Genomic DNA, 20,030 nt, shown 5'->3' with positions numbered 1-20,030 from the left:
ACCATAAGTAAGCACTTAATCTTACTTTATTCGATTAAACCAATTAGTAACAGGTAAATGGGTAAACTCAGATTACAGATCTTTTAGACAAAAAAGACTTCATTTTGGGCAATTTAAAACAGAAGCATATAAGTCAACCATACAGCCTGTTTGCTAACAAATAACTCTAAGACAACCGATCTGACACATAGGCAAGATACAATTTAGTATAGAGATCATAACATGGGACAAGTAACACAATTATTTGTATGGCAAATGTTGATAAAGAAGTGTGTAAGGATGGAAATGGTGCATTGGGTAAAATCAACATTTAACCAGGACAATAGGCAATAGTTCCTGCTAATTGAAGGCCTGAAAGTAACAATGGTACCTAAGAGATGGAAGAGTCATGTTCTTCAAGAGTTGGGGCCGCTGAACAACAAAGTTCCACCACTCTTCTCTATTGATTCTTCCACCCGTATGAGCATCCGCATCTACAAGTGTCTAAAGACGCATGAGTACAAGCGAAATAAAAGTTCGTTTCATTTTAATAAGAAAAATGGCTTATCCATTTATAGAAATTATTAATTTTAAAAATGAAGAATTCATTGTGTTTTTCAAAGTTACAATAATTTGAATATCTTATATAGGTCTTAAAGAGATTAAAACCTTTTTTTCTCTAAGAAAAATGAAAATAAATAAGTAAAAGGAAATTTATTTTTATAGTAACATGAGTTTTGTCTTTGTAGTGAAATTTATTTTTATACTCGTATACAACAATCACATTCTATTTCTTTGTTAATTCTTTTAAATTGCACTTTTTGTTTTTCTACAACTACATTCACCCTTAATTCTATTTTTTTTTTAATTTTCTTTTAGTTAATTTGTTGTTGTGTTTGGATGAACTAGTAAATGGTTGTTTAGCTTAAGTATAGAGTCCAATAACAATATACACATCCGACTATTCGAGCCAAAAAAAAAAAAAATTCAAAAATCCCAAACCACAGTTAGTATAAACAAATCTAGTACTATAAAGAGGTTTCTAGAGGGACAAAATTAATCAAATTAATGCCGTTTATAAAAGAAAAACAACAAATTAATACAGTACAAAAATATTGAAGGGCCGTTTCCATATTATAGTCAATTAAATTAAATTATCATATATCAGTTATACACCCAGGCAGGCAGTTCATTTGTAGTACTCTCCCCCCACCCAAATTTCATCAAACCCTTACTTGATTCAGATCACGCCGGCGACGATGACGACTTACGGCACAATCCCAACGTCATCATCACAAGGTAAAAACATCGAATATCTATCACGAGCAAAAGCACGTATTAAATCAGGTTTAGGCACGCGCCGTCCTTGGAAACAAATGTTCAACCTCTCTTCAGTTAATTTCCCTCACGGCGTTTCCGACGCCTTTGCGCGTGTTAAAACTAACCTCGGTTACTTTCGTATGAACTACGCTGTGATTATGCTGTCAATTTTATTTCTGAGTTTATTGTGGCATCCGATTTCCTTAATTGTGTTTGTTATCATGATGGCTGTCTGGTTGTTCCTTTACTTTCTTCGAGATGAAGCGCTTATGGTTTTCCACCGTACGATCGATGATCGGACGGTGCTGGTCGTTTTGTCTATTCTTACTATTGTTTTGCTTCTGTTGACCGGTGCTACATGGAATATCGTTTCGTCGGTTTTGATCGGATTGGCGGTTGTGCTTGTTCATGCTGTTGTGAGGACTACTGATGACTTGTCGTTAGACGACGATGCCGGTGAATATCTCGTTTCTTCTTCTTCGGTTTAAGAAGCAAGGATTGCAGGTTTTAAATTACTCTTTATTTTTTCTTCTTTTGGTTTTTAGGCTGTTAGTTAATTACTGTTTATTGTTTACTCTGGAATTATTTTTATGTATCTATATATGTGAGTGTGGGAGAATGTTAGATTTGAGATTCAATTTGTGTGTGAAGTTGAATTCTCTTTTATCGAATACATTTGTTCTTTGTGATTCATTTTGAGTAAGACGTATGACTCTTTGTACATATACGATCAAGTTCTTTTTAGCTTAATATACTGGATGAATAGTTTTCAATCACTTTAGTCATCATCTAAGCAATGCTGATTAGGAATTAAGCTTTAGAGCTTGATTTATTAATTTAGAGGTGAATTTCATTACTAATCACAAATGTACAAAAATTCATAAAAACATGGACGCAAACATACACACAACAATACATCCCAACCACTATGCAGACTCAATACCAACAAATCCAAATGCGTCAAACAGCAACAAACAAAACAGAAATTAGAAATTTTCAGGTTAATGCTAGAATGAGACCAAGAAGCGTCATCTTTCACCCCTCTCTATTCCCATTCGCACACATTTACCTACCAATTCCTTAACCAGCAACTTCAACACCTTACAGCATCAGTAACAGTATAAGAAATACATTGCAGCAAGCTTTAGAGCTTGATTTGAACTTTGAAGTCTATGAAAAATTTCATGTTTGAAATACATGAAACTGCTAGTATGATAGCTGATAATAGCTCTCTCTGAATCAAATATCTTCAGCTAGACAAGGTAATTTGAATTACTTTTTAGCTTTAAATAAGCGGATGCCTTCATTTTCTAACTAGTCATGTGCGTGAATTTGTTTAGCAAAATCTGGGGTGTAAGATAGGTTGAGCTTAGTATGTTTTGGATGATTAGTTCAAAGGCTTACTAGTTGAAGTGAAGTCCAACTTTATGTTCGAGTCATCATGTAAAATGCGCTGCCAATCAAAAAATTAAATCTTGTGACTACTTGATTTTAGGTTTTCTAAAACACCAAGTTTGATCTTTGCTAGTATAATGACTTTGAAATGCATATATTCGATATGTGGTATAGCTCTTTCGACGTCACATTTTCTTCCACTAGATAAGGTTTGGTGCCAGCATTTAGGAAAATTTGATTTAGGGATAGCTATACCACGTGAGTTTTTTGATTTGTGGTATGACTAGTGCTAAATCACACGTCTTCTGCGGAGCTTTTTGGATGTGGAAATTAACAAAGGTTTGATTATGGGTATGGCTGGGGTTTCAAGTGCCCAAACATAGTCTCATCTTCTAAGTCTCTAGAGGACTAGAGGTGGTGCTCACTTAATCAATCATCCAAAAAAGGGGGTGGGTTAGGTAGGATTAGCTGTGGATTCTGGTTGGTGAATGAGGACAACTACTATGCTATTAGAGTATTGGGCAATTGGCAAGGCTAAATATATATTCAAAATTACCAGTCCTAAAATGTAGAGAGCAAAATGCCCTATTAAACAATTTATGTTTGCAAATACCCATTGTTTATTAAAAAGATGCGATGAGTCATGTTGTATTGCGTGTATATGTTTGGTGTTTTATCAGAAGCTGCCACTATTGATAAGATTAGTATTATGTTATAGATATTATTACGTACAAGAAATGTTCTGATATATAATGTAATATTGAATTTAGGTTTTTAAGTATGTTTTAACTAGAGAAGTTTTTAATAACTTTACTTGTGTGATGTTTGTGTTTGTAAATAAAACTTGTTAGTTAGATCATCCAAACTTGTTGCAAAGTGTGACAGATAACATGGACAATCCCTACTCTGTAGTTATATGATGCTGACAGCAAGCGGTCATTCGGTCAAAGGCAAATTGAGACAAGCCTTAAAATTTGAATTTGTCGGGTCACCACATGCATAGTGGTCATCGACAGACCCATGAAGTGGTTCCCATGATAGCACAAGGTTAGGCTACCCCCAGCTGTAACATCAGTGCTTAAATGTTGCACAAAATGTATTTTAACAATGGGTTTACTAACTTGTGTCCCCTCATTATTTTTAAAATATTGCAAATGCATAATATGAAAAAATCAACCCTTTTAGTAATACTAATAATTTAATTTCTTGCTGTTCATCTTAAGATGACTATATTCTACTATCTAACATGCCCTCAATCAACTTATATGAACGAACTACCAAAATATAACTGTTAATGCTTAATTACTACTACTTTACAATTAATATCAATTTAAGATGATATCTAACACACGCCATGCCTCTAATATCGATATGAGTCTTGACCTATTATTCTTGCCTTATCACTTTCCCAGTAGCAATCTCTTGTCTGGTTAAGTGAGAGCTTGTCACTTAATCCTTTTAATGTTCCATTCAGTCGGCCCGTTATGTATCTATGTTGATCCATCAAAAGCCTACCACTTCGGTTGCCGACATCATAACCAGGTGTTGACACATGACTGGATCCCTTCATCATGTCGCCCTCTAGCATCCGTAATACCTTTCCACATATAAAATTGATATAATATCAAAGAAACACTTGTTAGTAACTTAGTGTCTTAAGTTATTGCCAAAAAGAAGTGGGAGCAGCGGCTGTAAATGGAAGAAAAGCCCATCCTTAGTATGGGTATAGTATAGGTGATTTCAGAGACAACTTAACCCAAATCAAGCTACAAAAGTTCTTTTTGACCCGTTACCCATCCAACCCTTACATTATGTCACCTCTGCATTATTTGTAAAATATGAATTTCTAGAAATTGGAAATTACCTTGGACATGCGAGGTCGTAAATGAGGATCCCTTTTAATGCACAGAGCAGCAGCTTGCATCATGCAATAAACCTCATGAGCTGAATAACAGTTTCCAAGGCGAGGGTCGATTAACTCATTAATTGTACCTTCTTCTAATAACGGCCGTGCCTACAAAATATTGGAGTAAATAGACAATCAAGAACTAATAGCTTGGTTTGATATGTAAGTGTTACGCGATGTTCTCTTACGGAGACTTGAACTTATGACTCTAAATTTTGAAGGGTTTGTGACCATGTCATCAAAATTCAAACTATTACCATTTTTTTCTTTTAGCTCAAAAGTATTTTACTTTTATAGGTAGCAATTTCAACCCATACTTATAAATACACGTCAATAGGTGCAGTAGTAAACTAGTAATAATTGGCTAACGGATAAAAAACAATAAATGGTTAAAATTTGAAAGGGTTTCGCGGGCCAAAATTCATCTAACGTGTATTTAGATGCTTATAACTTCACTTTTTAACATATAACAGTTGGGAATTGATATCTGTACCAAACATTTTGATAAATTTACCAAACTGTACAAACTTTATAACATACAGTACAAGTAATTCATGCATAACTTTGGTAGATTAATAAAAACAAATTGTACAAATGTTATCTCCCATAACAGTTTGATTAACAGTATAGTTTCTTATCATATACTCGTAACACATTAACTATTGATTAAAAAAAAGGACAGAGAAGTATTACTGGGGTAGTGTGACCCCTCTTGTTTCGACCCGAAACCTTTTTGATTCACTACCCTAACCATTAATTTCCCGCATTAAGTTGTATGCATAGGTTACCGAGAACTTACCCATTCCGCAAGACATTGTTGGCCCTTGGGACGCTTAAGATCAACCGCTTTTCTTCCTGTAATAAGTTCCACCAATACTACCCCAAATGAATATACATCAGCTTTTTCAGTGATCTGCCCACTCTGTGCATACTCTGGAGCTAGGTATCTAGATTAAGAAAACATACTCTTTTATACACAATAATATGGAGATTGGTGTAAAACAAAAACAAATAAAAGACATTAAAAGACTTACCCAAATGTTCCAATTACTTTTGTTTCTTCTTCTGTATCTCCATCAGGCTGCCATCTTGCTAGCCCAAAGTCTCCAACCTTGAAAGCAAAAATTTGGAGATATTCAAACTCATTCTGAATTGCGATAGTAGATACAACACACATATCATGAGTTGGTTTAAATAGGGAAGGGATCTATGATATACCAGAGGTACGAAATCATGGGTTATTAAAATGTTATTTGGCCGCATATCACGATGCACAATACAACCTACTCTGCATTCTTCATGAAGATATCTCAAGCCGCGAGCAGCTCCAAGAGCAATCTTTTGGCGTGCTGACCACTCTAATGGATCTTGATCACGTCCTGGATATACATTACAGATCCATATAAAGAGGATTTAGAATTTCAACACTAAATAACATAAGTTTCTTAGTCTTTCTGTTGCAACCGAGTAGTAGCCTTTTTTTTTATTTTTTATTTTTTTTGCAGAAGATCCCAGCTAGAACCATCATTGAACATAGAGGTGCCATAATGGGCGGATCCAGTCAGTTGGAAAACGGTCTAATCAAGTTTAGGTAGGGTACGTAGGGTCAGGTTGACTTAAAGAAATCTTGTTCAAAGAACTTGGAGAGTTGGAGGATAATAAATGATATAAACGGCATATATGATTGCAGAAAGAATACTGACTAATAATAATCTGAATCATCAAATAAAAAAGATTTAGGAGGTTCTATGCATTGAAAGTACGGTTCAGCTACTTTCAATTGATTTCTTTTTTTAGCTAGCTCTTTGATTTTACCCTTTAAAGATAAAACATAACCGATTAGAACCCTTCATAAGCAGAAAGTTCAAAATTCAAAATTGTCACCTCTAGAAAAGGCAAAGGTCCCTAATCTAGTTCACATTTATTTGATTAAGGCAGGTTAAAAATTACCATAAAGATGAGAATCCAGTGAGCCATTGCATACATACTCATAGACTAGCAGCCTCCTTCGGTCCTCCATACAGAATCCAATCAACATAACAACATTGCGATGCTGTGCACAGCTCAGTACTTCGACTTCTGAGCAGAATTCGTTATCCCCTTGAGAACTTGCTAGTTTGTGTTGCTTAACAGCAACCGCTTGTCCATCTGGAAGTACCCCTCTGTGTACAGACCCAAAGCCCCCTTCAGCCAAGAAATTATCTTGAGAAAAACCTCTAGTAGCAATTTCTAGTTCTGCATAGGTAAACCATCTGGGTGGCTTTCCAAATATAGGTGCCTTGTGCTGACATATCGAGCACAATGGAGGTGGGCCTGAAGGGGTATTTCTGCCTGAAGGTGTGTTTCGTGGCAAAGATATTGCATCTCTAAGATCACCCCTAAAGTCTATGTCTGTTCTTTGACTTGGCATCCCATATTCGGTATCTCTGTCAAGTTGAGACGATTGACAGTTTGAAGTTAAAATATCAGCCATCCATGGTTGAAACCTTAAGCTAGAGAAGGATGACGAAAGGCGTTCACTTTCAGAGTCTGAACTCAACTCATTGAAATCTATATTCTCCTTGCGGGCTAATGATTCATCTTTTACAGAATTACGGGTTATAGGCATAAAAAATGGTGAGGTTCCAGGATCAGAACTTGAAACTGATGAAGTGCCTGCTTCAGTTGCCGTTAAAGCCTCAGGGCTACTAACTGGAGTTGTGAGTCGTGGAGCAGAACATATACTTGAACTCTTATTTTTTTGTAGCTTTTCAGATGATTGCTTTGCCATGAGAGCCAACTGATTGTCTAGTACTTCGGATCCTGTCTTAGGGGATCTAGCTAAATTAAGACGAATAATTTTTGGTCGTGACTTCTTCATTGTCACAATGTTGCATTGCAACTCTTCCATACATTTTTTTTGTTCATGTTTCAGCTTCCTGCAAGTAAATTAAGCCCCGATAGACTTAAGTCAAACTGTTTGATAACAAAACTTTAGTTCGACATATTTAAGCTATTGCTCACAGTTTAGAGCATTACTTGTCCAATACCACCCAAGTAGCTTGAATTTGCTTGGCCTCTGCAGCCACTGCTCCATATGGTGATCCAGATACCGTTTTTATCTTCACATTTATCTATTTATGAATTCAATTAAGTAACATGTATAAGTAATAATCAAGAAGATGGTAGAAAAAAAACGAACAGGAAATATGTAGGATTGTATGGACAGACCTTATCAGGATCATACATGTTATGCAGCTGAAGGATCATCTGAGAGCAGGAATCCGCAATATCAGTTTTCCCTAAATAAGACTTCCAATGGCGACTAATGCAATCTCCAGTAAATCTTGTAAGACCCCATAATTTTCTACCTATATTTACAAAACAAACAATTGTTATCCTTTGTAAATGTCCTACATTTTATTTCTTTTGTTAGCTCAAAGTAAGACAAAAGTACCATATTCCTATAAATCGGAGATATATGTGTAACAATCAAGAAAGTAGTATAGATATTACCAGAAATGAGTGAAGGGATAACAACAATCAATGTAACACAATGGCCTGGCTGAACCACATGAGTCAAAGCCCAAACCAAAGCAGTCTTTGGAATTTCTCTAGATGCTTTAACAACAACAACGACCATCTCAACATCATCCGACGACCCCTTCTCCTGCCTCTCGACGCTTAGTTCCTTGCTCATTTTGCCCAGAATTGCAGTTTCTAATGTGTCTTTGCCAATGCCTCACATATACAATACATACTACAGCTAGCTAGCAAGTATATTCAAATTTCTTCAACTACTGCAGATATAAAAGATACATTCTAACATTTTACATATAAGTTTGACAATATTATACTACTAGAAAAGCTAATAATGCGCATCCCATAACTGTCTTTGTTACTTTGTCCCAAACATAAACTTTACACAGTAATAATTACATAATAATAATTGTAAGAAACTATAGCTGTACTGTAAATGAAATTTAATTCTACCTGATAACTTCTCTCTTTTGACCAGCTAGCAGTCAATCCAATACAAATTCCAGTACAAGTTTTGTGCTACTCTAAAACAAAATCATAATAAGTTCCGAACATCATTTCTTTTCTTTTTTGAAAGCCAGTACTTTTGTGTGTGGTAAATGTTAAAAATGAACTAGAATGGCTCACTAAAAATTATCAAAAACGATGTCTTCGTATTTGGTAAAACTTAAAAAAGCATAGTCATCTTGAAAATGGTGCATGGAATTTGCGTAAATAAATGCACCTCCCGTTTACCGTGCTTACCACCTCGCTTTATAGGGTCCCCTTGAGATCATACAATTTGACAAAGTAGGCCATTTGTTTATTTGTCATTATACTTTATTTAACCTTGATGTTTGTTATAACTTCTTTTTATTTATTTTTTCAAACATTCAGTCGGTATGTGACATCTGTGAAACCTCACCGTATAATGGTGAAGCCTTGCACGTACCCTAGACAACGAGATGTTGACCATGAGTCTTACAAGTATTCGGAGGAAAAAACTCTAATACTTGTCATCCCTAAAGATCGAACTCAAGATCTTGGTTAAAACCTGGGATGCCTTTGAACAGTTGGACTAGTCATCATTGGCTCTAACTTCTTTTTATTATTACGAGTATATTTTTGAAAACATATATACGGTTGGTAACAAATTTAAATTTTTGAAAGCACACTTTTTATTTTCAAATAGAGTTATGACTGTTTCCATTTTACATTTTTCATACATTGTCCTATAAAAGATTATATATCATTATTGTTAAGAGATTGGAACTCACACGTATCGAGCCTAAAGTTGATCAGCATAATAACGAAGGGGGTAAACTGTAAAGTAGTTAAGTAGTTGGACTAGAATATAAATTTTGTTCCATAATCATTAAAGTTTATTATAAGCATAGTAAACAAATTATGATCAAATGATTTTCATATGCCTGAGATTTTTCCTTGAAAGTCTTTAAACATGTCCAATTAAAACAATGTAGTCTACTACTCTATGTGTCATTATTTTTGTACGACGAATTGAAGGTGATCCGAAACATGTCATCCAAAAAAATTACATTAGTATATTTTAGAAATATTTTTGCAAACATAAACGGCACATGTGATTTTGTGAATGAAATAAAGTACTTGGTTCCTTTTAAACGTACTAAAACTCAAAATAAAGGTCATGTATAACTTTTACTTATTCCGAATTCAAACATCCCGACCTAATCTAAAATTATACCATATGGTAGTAGTGGCTTTATATAAAGACATAAAGTAAAAGCAAATGAGAGATTTTTCTTCAAATTTTGAAATGATAACAGCGGGCAGTGTGTACAGACTTGCTTGAAAACAAAAGCGAAAATGGAATCTACAACGATCCCATAATGCGTACAAGTATAACTTATTTGTAATGGTCCCCCATTCTTATCTCTCTTCATGCTTACTAAGATATTGTATTTTCATTAATGTAAAAACATTTATAGTTATGAAACTGTACCGGCAATTGATGAAGATGTGATCTAAAATAAGTGTCATAAAGAGCCGTTTATTTTGTAAATTAACTATTGTCTGCATAAATATAACTTTGATTTATTCGAAAAAACAAAATTCTCAAAATTATGTGATTAAATACCAATCTAACATACAAGGTCACCTCAAAATTAATACCAAAATATAGTAAGGCTAAGAGGAGTGGGGTGGGGCTACTCTTTTTTGGAAGAGACCTGTTTCATGTGGCGTCATGTCACCATGGGAAAAAGCTTAAAAAAAAGTAGAGAGTAAGACTACTTGGAAGGTAGGGGGACTTGTGACACTTGTCACACTCTAATGATTTTTTTTTTTTCTTTTCACCTCCATTTTTTTTATAAAAAATATCCATCTTTCCATAAATAAAATACATATAACTAAAAAATCTATTACACATAACAATAAAATACTCGTACATAATAAGTAAAATTCTATTACACACCTAAAATTCAAATACAGTCATAGTCACCTGATTTGCGGTTCGCTTCGGTTCGGGTTCGCAATTCGGGATCGCAATTCGCAGGGACCCGAGAATCCAGTTTCGGGGGTAGACTCATTTCAGTTCGCTTTGATTCGGTGAACCCAAATTTAGAAATGTAACAATAGATTCAAATATTGAATATTACAAAGTTCAAACATTTTTAATACTTCAAAAACAAATTATAAGTCTTTAAACTTAAAAGTTTAAAACGAACTACATAAAATAAAACAAATGCTTAAAACTTACTCCATCCTTTGTTTTTTTCCCATCCATTTAATATATTTACTTTGATAGTTGCAAATTTTCAATATTTAGTTACTACTTAAATCAAAATCATTGAACCCAAACACAATTCATTGAACCCAATGCTTCCAAAACGTGAATTTTTCTTGTCCAGATTGCTAAACTACACCCATTTGGGGTCGTCGAACCACCTTCTACCAATTAGGTATTTTTTGTCTTTGGTTCGCGAATGGATTCGCGAATCGTACCGCGAATTGGATTGCCGAACCAAGAACGTAATTCGTGGGGTGATCAACAAATCCTGTAACTATGAATACGGTACATAATAATTAAAGTTCGTTACACACCATACTACATAATAAAATATAAAATACGACATAAACTATTAGTCATCGCTAAAGTAGGACTCAATGATAGGCGTCACGTATTCTTCATCATTCGCCCTCGCCGCGTGGTTATCCCATAGATGATCCACCAAATCAACCAATAACATGTTATGTGTTTCTCTACTCCTAACCGCATTTGAGTTCTCAATCCGCTGCTCCATTGGAATTTGTTGCCTCCAATAATCCTCGTCCAAAGTCGGTCATGCTCGTAGAAGTCTTGACAATAAGTTTTGTTTTCATCCTGCAAAATCATATTATGTAAAATAATACATGCATATAACACGTCATGCATTCTCTCCTTGTTCTAAAACCGTGAATGAAAACTAATAACTTTCCAACGCTTCCTCAATACGTCGAAAGTTCGCTCAATATCCTTTCGCGCCGACTCTTGTTTAATAAGTATGACATAATAAAATGTAAAACTATATAACTAAAATTATGAAATGTAAATAATATAACTACGTAATTAAATTATAAAATGTATAAAAAGTATGACATAATAAAATGTAAATAAAAAAGTTTTAGATTAACACCTTTACAAAAGTTGGCTAGTGAGTCCCGTAAAACCCTCGCCGACATCTCGAAATTTTCGTCAAATGAGTCGACACTACTGTCGTATGCTAATTGGCGAAGCGTGACAGTACACTTTTGTATCGCGGTGAAACCTAACTTCCCATGACAATCATATCTTTGTTGGAAATACGTATAATTCTCTTCCAAATCTTTTGTTATTTGCAAAAATAAGAGTTTACTCACACGGTAGCGCCTCCTAAACTTCCTCGGGGGATATACCGGGTCATCAACAAAATAAAAACGCATCAACCGTTTGTTTGCCTCATGCCGTCTACGATCTAGGACCGCCCTTCGCCTAAAACCCTGAACACGCGGTAGTGGTGTGCCTCCTCCTCCTCTTCTTCTTCCCTTGCGTCTTTTAACATTGTGTTAATGGTCAAAACGATTGTACTCTCGATAGCCTCGTCTAGACCGGTCGAACCACCACTTGAGTCGGAACTAGAATATGAAAAATCATCGATGTTTTCTATAATAAAAAAAAATATGTAATGTATGTTTTATATAATTGTGAAAAGTATCTTGGTTTTGTTTTGGTTGAATGTAAGAAAGAAGTGTTTGATGTATATATATATATATATAGAGACAGAGAGAAGAAAGAAGAAAGGGAGAAAAAAAATAAAAGTCTAGCCGTTTTTAAACGTTGGAACGGAAAACAAGGCTCGGTCAACACACAATCCAGGCGATCAAAAGCTATCGCCAATTTCATTTTTTTGGCCTATTGCCTTTGGGGAGTGGTGTAGACGGGGATATAGCCGGCGAACAGGGGGAATCGCCCCCACTCCCTTCACTCTAATGGCACCTAGGTACAAATAACATAAGAATTTATAGAAGTAAAACTCAAAATGCATATGTTTCATTATGTTTTGTGCTATTTAATTAAGATTGTTGCATTTTCTTGTGGTGTTACCTCTTCATCTCCACCCACCACATAATATTGTACGCATTTGTTTTGAAGGCCGCAGGCGCACATGCACATTGAGATTCTGCAGAATTCGCATTACCTTCATATATTTTTCGTATAAAATTGTGAAGTGCACACATGCAATCGTAGCATGTAGTTGTGTAACCAAAGAAAAACCATTCTCTTTGGAACTTAAAATACAAAATACAATTATATGATAAAAAAGAGTAACGACATAGTTTGTTGTTCGCTTTCTTTCTATTTCTATGTAATGATTTGTTATGTTAAAAAATAAAATAAAATTAAGAAGTGTAAGAAAATGTACAAAATATTTTGTATCAATATATTTATAGAAAGTTATAGCTTGTTTATTTATAAAAAAAAATAATAATATATATAAAAAAAAAAAACAAGAATCATTATAGTAGTAATCATGGGGGGCTTAGGTATAGGGCAAAGTGGACAACCGTTGGAGGTCTACATTTTCAGAGGCTCATATTTTTAAATTTCATATATACATATATGTGTAAAAATTATATTTTATATGGTGTTTATATTTTTATTAATAAACTATTAGCATTTAGAGCGGTGGTTAAGACATTAGGTAGAAGCATATTTTGGTTTTTAGGTCCTCAAGTCAAATTCGTTGTTCTTAGCTTAGGGGTCTTTCTTTAATCTCATCCTAGACCCAAGTTTCCTTAGAGCCGACCCTGGTTGTAATTGTACACATCGCCTAGCTGGTCAGTGACGCTCCCGGTTTTATCCAAAGTCTTCAATCGATCCAAGGATGGCAAACCTTGGGGTCTTTCCCACCGAATACTTGTAACGGTCCATAGTCAACGTCTCGTAGTCTATGGTGCATACAAGGTTTCACCAATATACGGTGAGTTTTTCCTAATGTCGTATCCCGACTGAGTCTTCGAAAAAAAATTGTACACATCCAAATCGAATCACAATGACACAATGTTGGAGATGGTTGACTGATTAAGTATATATATTTTGGCTTCGATCTTATAGTTGCCGAAATGGGGCTACTCCAAAATGAAATTTAACCTTTTTTGTAACTTGTTACATGTTGGGCCTGTATGTATCGTCCTTATTCCTTTTGGTGCCAACTTAAACTTTTTCTAAATAATTTTTCCAATGATACAACCCGACCATACAATTTCAAATTCACATTATCCAACCTAAACCATTATCTCAGTTTTTTTTTTGTCACGTAGCGTCACATCCTCTATTTCTTCAAAAAAATATCATTACCAACTATACTTATTTCTCATATATTTCTCTATCTCTTCGTCAAATATTTTATTATATCTTTTATAAAAAAAAAAGAAATCATAACTTTTATACTTTGATTATTGGCTGAAAAAGACTTAACCCCCACCTGCCGTTTTCTTGCATTTTCTCGCGAGAAAAATACTAATGTAGTTTTGAAAAAATGTAAGACGCCAACCAATTTATGAGAGAATTGTTGAAAAAACAATAGAAAAAATTGGATGTTTGGAAAGACCTTATTCAGTGACACTATCTCCTTTCAATTTATTTTTTCTCTTTTTAAATTGATAACTTTTTGTTTAATACTCCATCCGCTTCATTAGAAATATCATATTTTGAGTTTTTAAAGTATAACATTTTCAACTTTAACTTTAACTAATTGTATTTGCGTTAGATAACACTTGATGGAGGTTATATGAACTGATTGTATTTTAAAAATATTTTTATTGGTATAATTTTTTATCAAAGTTTGTTTATAACGCAAAAATTATGCTTGAAGTTAAATATTAAAATATAAAACTTTTAAAATTCAAAATATGATACTTATAGTCGTATGGATGGAGTATAAGATTTTTTTATTGAAATGCGAATACATACTGCAAGTTTTGAGTTTTTTCAAAAAAAATAATAATAATATGCAACTTTTGAATTTAGTGAAAAACCCGGTGGATATATACTATTTAAAGCAGTGTTTTAAATACCCATACGTATCGGCCGGTATTACCCAGAATACCGGATACCGGGTGGTACCCCAGTACAACTATCCCGGTATTTTGTCCGATATTTACACTATTTAATACCGGCCGGTATTTCCAGTATTGCCGGAATGGTAATACCGGTATTTTGATTTATTTAAATGTTATGTTTTGTTATTTGTAAACTTTAAAACTTATACTTTGTTATGAAATACGTATTTGGTACTATTTTTGAGTGGATTGTACTTGTATTTTGACTATTTTCGTTAAATTGTAACAAGTTTTATAGGATTTTTATAAAATAAAAATACAAAAAATAAATTACCGCGCCGGTACGTATCGTCCGGTTCACCGGTAATACCGGTACCGGGTACCCGACTGGTACGACCAAAATATCGGTATTTAAAGGCAAATAAACCAAGACTTTTTCCGCGTAGCGTAAGTTTAGTGAAGAATTGTGGTTTCTTAAAATGTATTATTTTTAAGTAAAAAATGAAGCAGGTCTAAATATTTTTATGAACCTAGTAGCCTAGTAGTATCGGGTTTGTCACGGTTTATATTAGTCCGTAGAAGTCAATACTGTATAATTCTGAATGAATCAAATGTTGTGTACCTCTCTTTCGTCATGGATCAAGACTGAGTTAAACTAATACAAGTTTATTTTTACATTAACTAAATTAAATGATCAAAAAATCAAACCACATGTTGCGAATTGCAAGTCATGTAACAATAATTCTATTTGTTATATTTATTAATTTTTTTCAAACATTCAATCGGTATGCGACATCATGGAAAAAAAGGTGTGATCCATTCAATGAAAGACGCTAACCGAATAGTTAGAGATGCCGCAAGCAAAGATCATATAGCCTAATTGACTGCAAGTTGAATAAGCTATGACCCTCTTTAGATCGTTCTGTAATATTCCAGTGGTTGCCGCAAGGAATGACGTCATAGCTCCTGCAAAAATAATAACAATCAAAGCCGTAGGTGAGTATTCAAATAAAGGGGAACACCTTGCTATCATGAAAACGCCAGCCGTAACCATAGTAGCTGCATGAATCAAAGCGGATACTGGAGTGGGATCCGTCATAGCATCGGGTAACCAAGTATACAATCCTATCTGTACAGAATTCCAACAGCACCAATAAAAAGTAAAATACAAATAAGAGTTATGTCATTTAATCTCATATTGCAAAAAATCCAAAAATTTATGGGGACACTAGCACAAGCAAAAATAGTGGAAAAATCTAATGTTTGAAAGAGAGTAAAACAACCCAAAATCTCAAGAGCTAATCCAAAATCACCTACTCGATTGACAAGCATAGCTTATATTTATTTTTTATCGTTAGCGTAAGTAAGCTGAAGTTGTCGGTTTGCCACCACTTATTTATATGTATACAAATTATACAAATTAAAGGTTTACAAATTGACATCTTTTATACCAGAATCACTTCATTATTCATATTCCTTGTATGTTATTCAAACCTGGTCCTAGTTAAGGAATGCAAAAAGACCCAAGGATTTGGAGTTTGGGCTACAATGGCATCCAGATGGCAAGTGCCAAATTGTTGGATTAAACTGGGCTCAACTTGTGGATTTACTAAGCTTAACTCAATGTATTATTATTTTCTGCAATTTAACAAAGCCTCTTAATTCTTATCCATTTAAGCAGGGTTCTTATCCCATTTTTTCAAGTGGTACGTTTATGTATCCGAACAATTAAGTTTGAGTTTTGAAGTACTATGTTAAGGATTTTAAACAATTATGTTTAACTTTCAAGTTTATAACTTATTTCTAATTTTCTAAAACATATCATTTAAAAAAAAAAAATTGATTTTCCTATATAAAAGTCGATCCGAGTTCTCCCCGATCTCGTTCTGAGTTTTCAAAAACTTCTAACTCCTCCTCTACTCCTTCTCTACTGATTCGATTCTGAGTCACGAGTTCCCTAACTTTGATAATAATAATGATATAGATAGATTGCATTTAATTTATACTAATTATTTACCCAACTTAATTTACATTTACAAAGTTATGGTTCTTTAAAGGGTAAATGGCATGAAAAGGTACTTAAGTTTCACTCATTTTTCAATCAAGGTACACTTCTTTCTATTTTTCAATTTAAGGATGTAACTTCATTTTTCTAAACTAGAATGAGACTTTTTAACCCATATTCTAGGTAACCGGTTTTAAGGATAATAATTTTTACTTACATATCATTCCTATATATCCATTAGCGTACTGAATCCAGAAATTCTTTATTCACCCCCACTATCTCATTCTTTTTTCATCCTCACAATCTCATTATTTTATCATCTTTGACCATTATATTGACTATCGCTAGCCATTACCATCACCAAAAGCTAAATTCTTGAGAAAAATCAAATTCTTTAGGCCACTGTCATCGTAACAGTCGAAGAAGACCGTTGAAGGCTTCAAGTCGTCGAAGACTGCAACTGCAACTGCCAACGACCATCCTTCTGCTCACTTCATCCCCTCTCACTCATGAATCCATGAGCTATTCTTTCTTTTTTTTTTCTTCGAATGAAAGTATGAATAATTGAAGTTTGTGAAACCGTAGGTGATCTTTTTTTAATTTCTTTATTGAGATGAAGATGATGGTAATGGATGGGTAAATCTTAAATTATTTGTCAAAATACAAAACCCCCCATATATGATTTTGAGGTTCTGGAAAAATAAATTAATGTTTGAAAAAATTCATCGAAGACACAAGCTTTTGATTGTATGGGTTGTAAGATGGAAGTATAATAGAAAAAATTGCTAATTAATGGTAGCTGATAGAAAGGGGGAAAAATAATGAAATTGTTGAGTTCTCCATCTTGTGGTATTGGTCGTTAGGCAGAGAGGAAGAAACAAAAAATGACCGGCTATTGAATTAGGAAACCGCCGATTACATGTAAATATAACTTTTTAGTCTAAAAAACAAGTAGAATCCTTAAATTGAAATATAAAAAGAAGTGTACCTTGATTGAAAAATGAGTAAAACTTAAGTATCTTTTTATGCCATTTGCCCTTCTTTAAACAACTATTCATATCAAAAGTAGAAAACATAAAACAAAACACCTAAAACTGTATACAGGATATTTCAACTTTAAGAATAGAAAATTTTATCATAAGAGCTGACCAAATAAATCTACAATTGACGTTTCTTCATGGATTGAGGAGTTTTGTAACTTACGTTTTTAAACAAGCTAAAAACCAGGGTAAGATTTATGTAGGAAGTATTCACATATGAACATAGATAATTATAAGTATAACTTGATAGTTCATATGTGAACGAATATGTTCACAAATACCATTTATATATGAACATCATGTTATAATATATAAATTCTCATAATTCTCGCATGAACCTTTTCATGTATATATATATATATATAGTATTAATATCTGTGATGTACGGATTCACTTGCAGTTATTTATATCTATATTCCATAGAGTTTAATAAACTATGTAAAGGTATTTCCTATGATTAGATGATATACAAAGTTACAAACATATATAGAAGGATCAATTGTTTTAAAAGCAATATCCTCAGGTCAACCAAGGTGTCTTCGTCAATAGTCATTATGTTTGACAGGTGACACCAAAAGTTATTACATAATCCGAAGCAAACATAGTGATTATCATATTAAACCCTGATAAGTGATGCTTTCAATTCATGTATCCAATCGAACCTTACAGTTATAAGAACATCCATAAAATCTCGCCAAAAACCCAAAAAAATATAACACATTGTACATATCATAATTGGATTATTATTTTAAAGTATATATATATATATATATGCATTGGAAATCAATAGAAGAAGATCGAATAAGGAAACCAGAGAGAAAAATTGGATTCGAAGAAAAAGATATAAGATATTTGTTATTATTTGGTAGATACAATTGGTAGATAAACATATTCATTAGGCTATCGGGAGTAAGGGTTCCATCTTTTTTCCTTAAAATGTAACATGTATAGTTCCTTATACTTCCTACATATGAACATTTGTAAACAATTATATAATCATATAAATATGTGTGAGCAACCATATAGTAAATTCAATCGTTTTAATTTTCAAGTTCCTAATATATATATATATATAAATATATATATTCCAAGTTTTTTTTAGTTGTCTTATTTTAACCATTACAAAAATTGAAAAAGTTATGTTGCTTGCCCAATTAATTGTGTGGATATAAAACATTTGGCACACATTTGAATAACTTTAAGAGTATCTTTGACTTATTTTAAATTTGTTCTCTTTTTTAGTTTGCTTATTTTTAATAAACCATGTTTTCTGGTTTATTTTGGACTCATGAACTTATCATATATTGTAATTATAAAATAACTTTATAATTTCAATAATAAGTCACCAAAATAAGACCTAAAAAACAAGTACAAATCTCTCTATATATATAATTCTCTATTTCAAAGCGTATATGTGTCATGTCTCTGGTGTCGCCACATCATCAATCCATAACCTCTAACTTTTATTGTGAATCATAAACCACTTAATCTAATAAGATTTTTGTTTATTTTTTGCAACACATAATTATTATACGGTCTAAAATCTATAAAATTTATAAAATATATTATTTACATATAAAAGATATATATATATAGTTATAGTTTCTCACCAAAAATATTGAATATTAATAATATATATTATGACATATATATCTTAATGACATATTCCAAATTTATAAAAGTTTCCATATTTTAAAGATTTTGTCTAATTACTACTAAAAAATAACCATGATTCTCTTTTTTTTAAATATCTTTTAAGGATATAAAATTTCTAATTTATGTTCAACTTTTACTTTCCAATACAAATCTATTGCAAAAAGATAAGCTTCATATTGCTCGAAACATAAAAAAATAAAAATAAAGTGCGAGTGATGTTATCACACTCAAGTTTAATTTGTTATTGCTTCGTAAGTTATATGTATAATTGTTAATAACAATTGATCATTACAATAATATCAATTATAATTAAATAAGAAAAGTGAATGTAAGATTGTTATGTAGCTAAGTTTATACATAAATACGTTCACATACTTTACTTTTTTTTATTATTAAGTTTATAATGAATAAGTGATTATATTCTCATCTCTTTTATAATTGTACAATACGTGAACAATTATTAAATAAGATATATATATATATATAACTTAATTATATAATACGAGTTTATGTTTAGTTTTATAACTATCTTTAACCCAAGTGTATCAAGATGAGTTATTTATAAAAAAATTCATTAGTGTTATAAGTATCATCAAATTTTTAATAATGAGTGAGCAAATTCGATGAATATGTTTTCTTAACCAGGTCTACATAGAGAGCCCACTTGCAATCC

At 32.9% G+C, this 20,030-nt stretch overlaps 2 protein-coding genes across 2 annotated transcripts; one reads left to right on the top strand and one right to left on the bottom strand.

Annotated features, from left to right (window-relative positions):
* Positions 1 to 1,029: 1,029 nt before the first annotated feature.
* LOC122587080 (PRA1 family protein F3-like) lies at positions 1,030 to 1,992 on the top strand. The gene has a single exon (XM_043759155.1). It carries the CDS (start codon positions 1,239 to 1,241, stop codon positions 1,785 to 1,787), a length of 549 nt encoding a protein of 182 aa, XP_043615090.1. The 5' UTR covers positions 1,030 to 1,238; the 3' UTR covers positions 1,788 to 1,992.
* Positions 1,993 to 3,853: 1,861 nt separating this feature from the next.
* On the bottom strand, positions 3,854 to 8,663 carry LOC122587079 (inactive protein kinase SELMODRAFT_444075-like). The gene is made up of 10 exons (XM_043759154.1): positions 8,573 to 8,663; positions 8,096 to 8,379; positions 7,811 to 7,950; positions 7,619 to 7,713; positions 6,551 to 7,518; positions 5,819 to 5,979; positions 5,635 to 5,711; positions 5,400 to 5,547; positions 4,559 to 4,708; positions 3,854 to 4,291 (listed from the first exon to the last, which is right to left on the bottom strand). Exons 2-10 carry the CDS (start codon positions 8,277 to 8,279, stop codon positions 4,055 to 4,057), a joined length of 2,160 nt encoding a protein of 719 aa, XP_043615089.1. The 5' UTR covers positions 8,280 to 8,379; positions 8,573 to 8,663; the 3' UTR covers positions 3,854 to 4,054.
* Between the last annotated feature and the right edge of the window lie 11,367 nt (positions 8,664 to 20,030).

This window comes from Erigeron canadensis, chromosome 2 (genome assembly GCF_010389155.1).
Source record: "Erigeron canadensis isolate Cc75 chromosome 2, C_canadensis_v1, whole genome shotgun sequence".
Lineage (NCBI taxonomy): Eukaryota > Viridiplantae > Streptophyta > Magnoliopsida > Asterales > Asteraceae > Erigeron > Erigeron canadensis.
This window is presented reverse-complemented; position numbering and strand designations above follow the sequence as displayed.

Coding starts and splice junctions, on each gene's coding strand:
- LOC122587080 (XM_043759155.1), top strand. CDS start 1,239: ATGACGACTTACGGCACAATCCCAACGTCATCATCACAAGGTAAAAAC.
- LOC122587079 (XM_043759154.1), bottom strand. CDS start 8,279: ATGAGCAAGGAACTAAGCGTCGAGAGGCAGGAGAAGGGGTCGTCGGAT. Junction 5,980..6,550: donor ACTGGATTCTCATCTTTATG/GTAATTTTTAAC, acceptor ATGTATATCCAG/GACGTGATCAAGATCCATTA. Junction 4,292..4,558: donor TACGACCTCGCATGTCCAAG/GTAATTTCCAAT, acceptor ATATGTGGAAAG/GTATTACGGATGCTAGAGGG.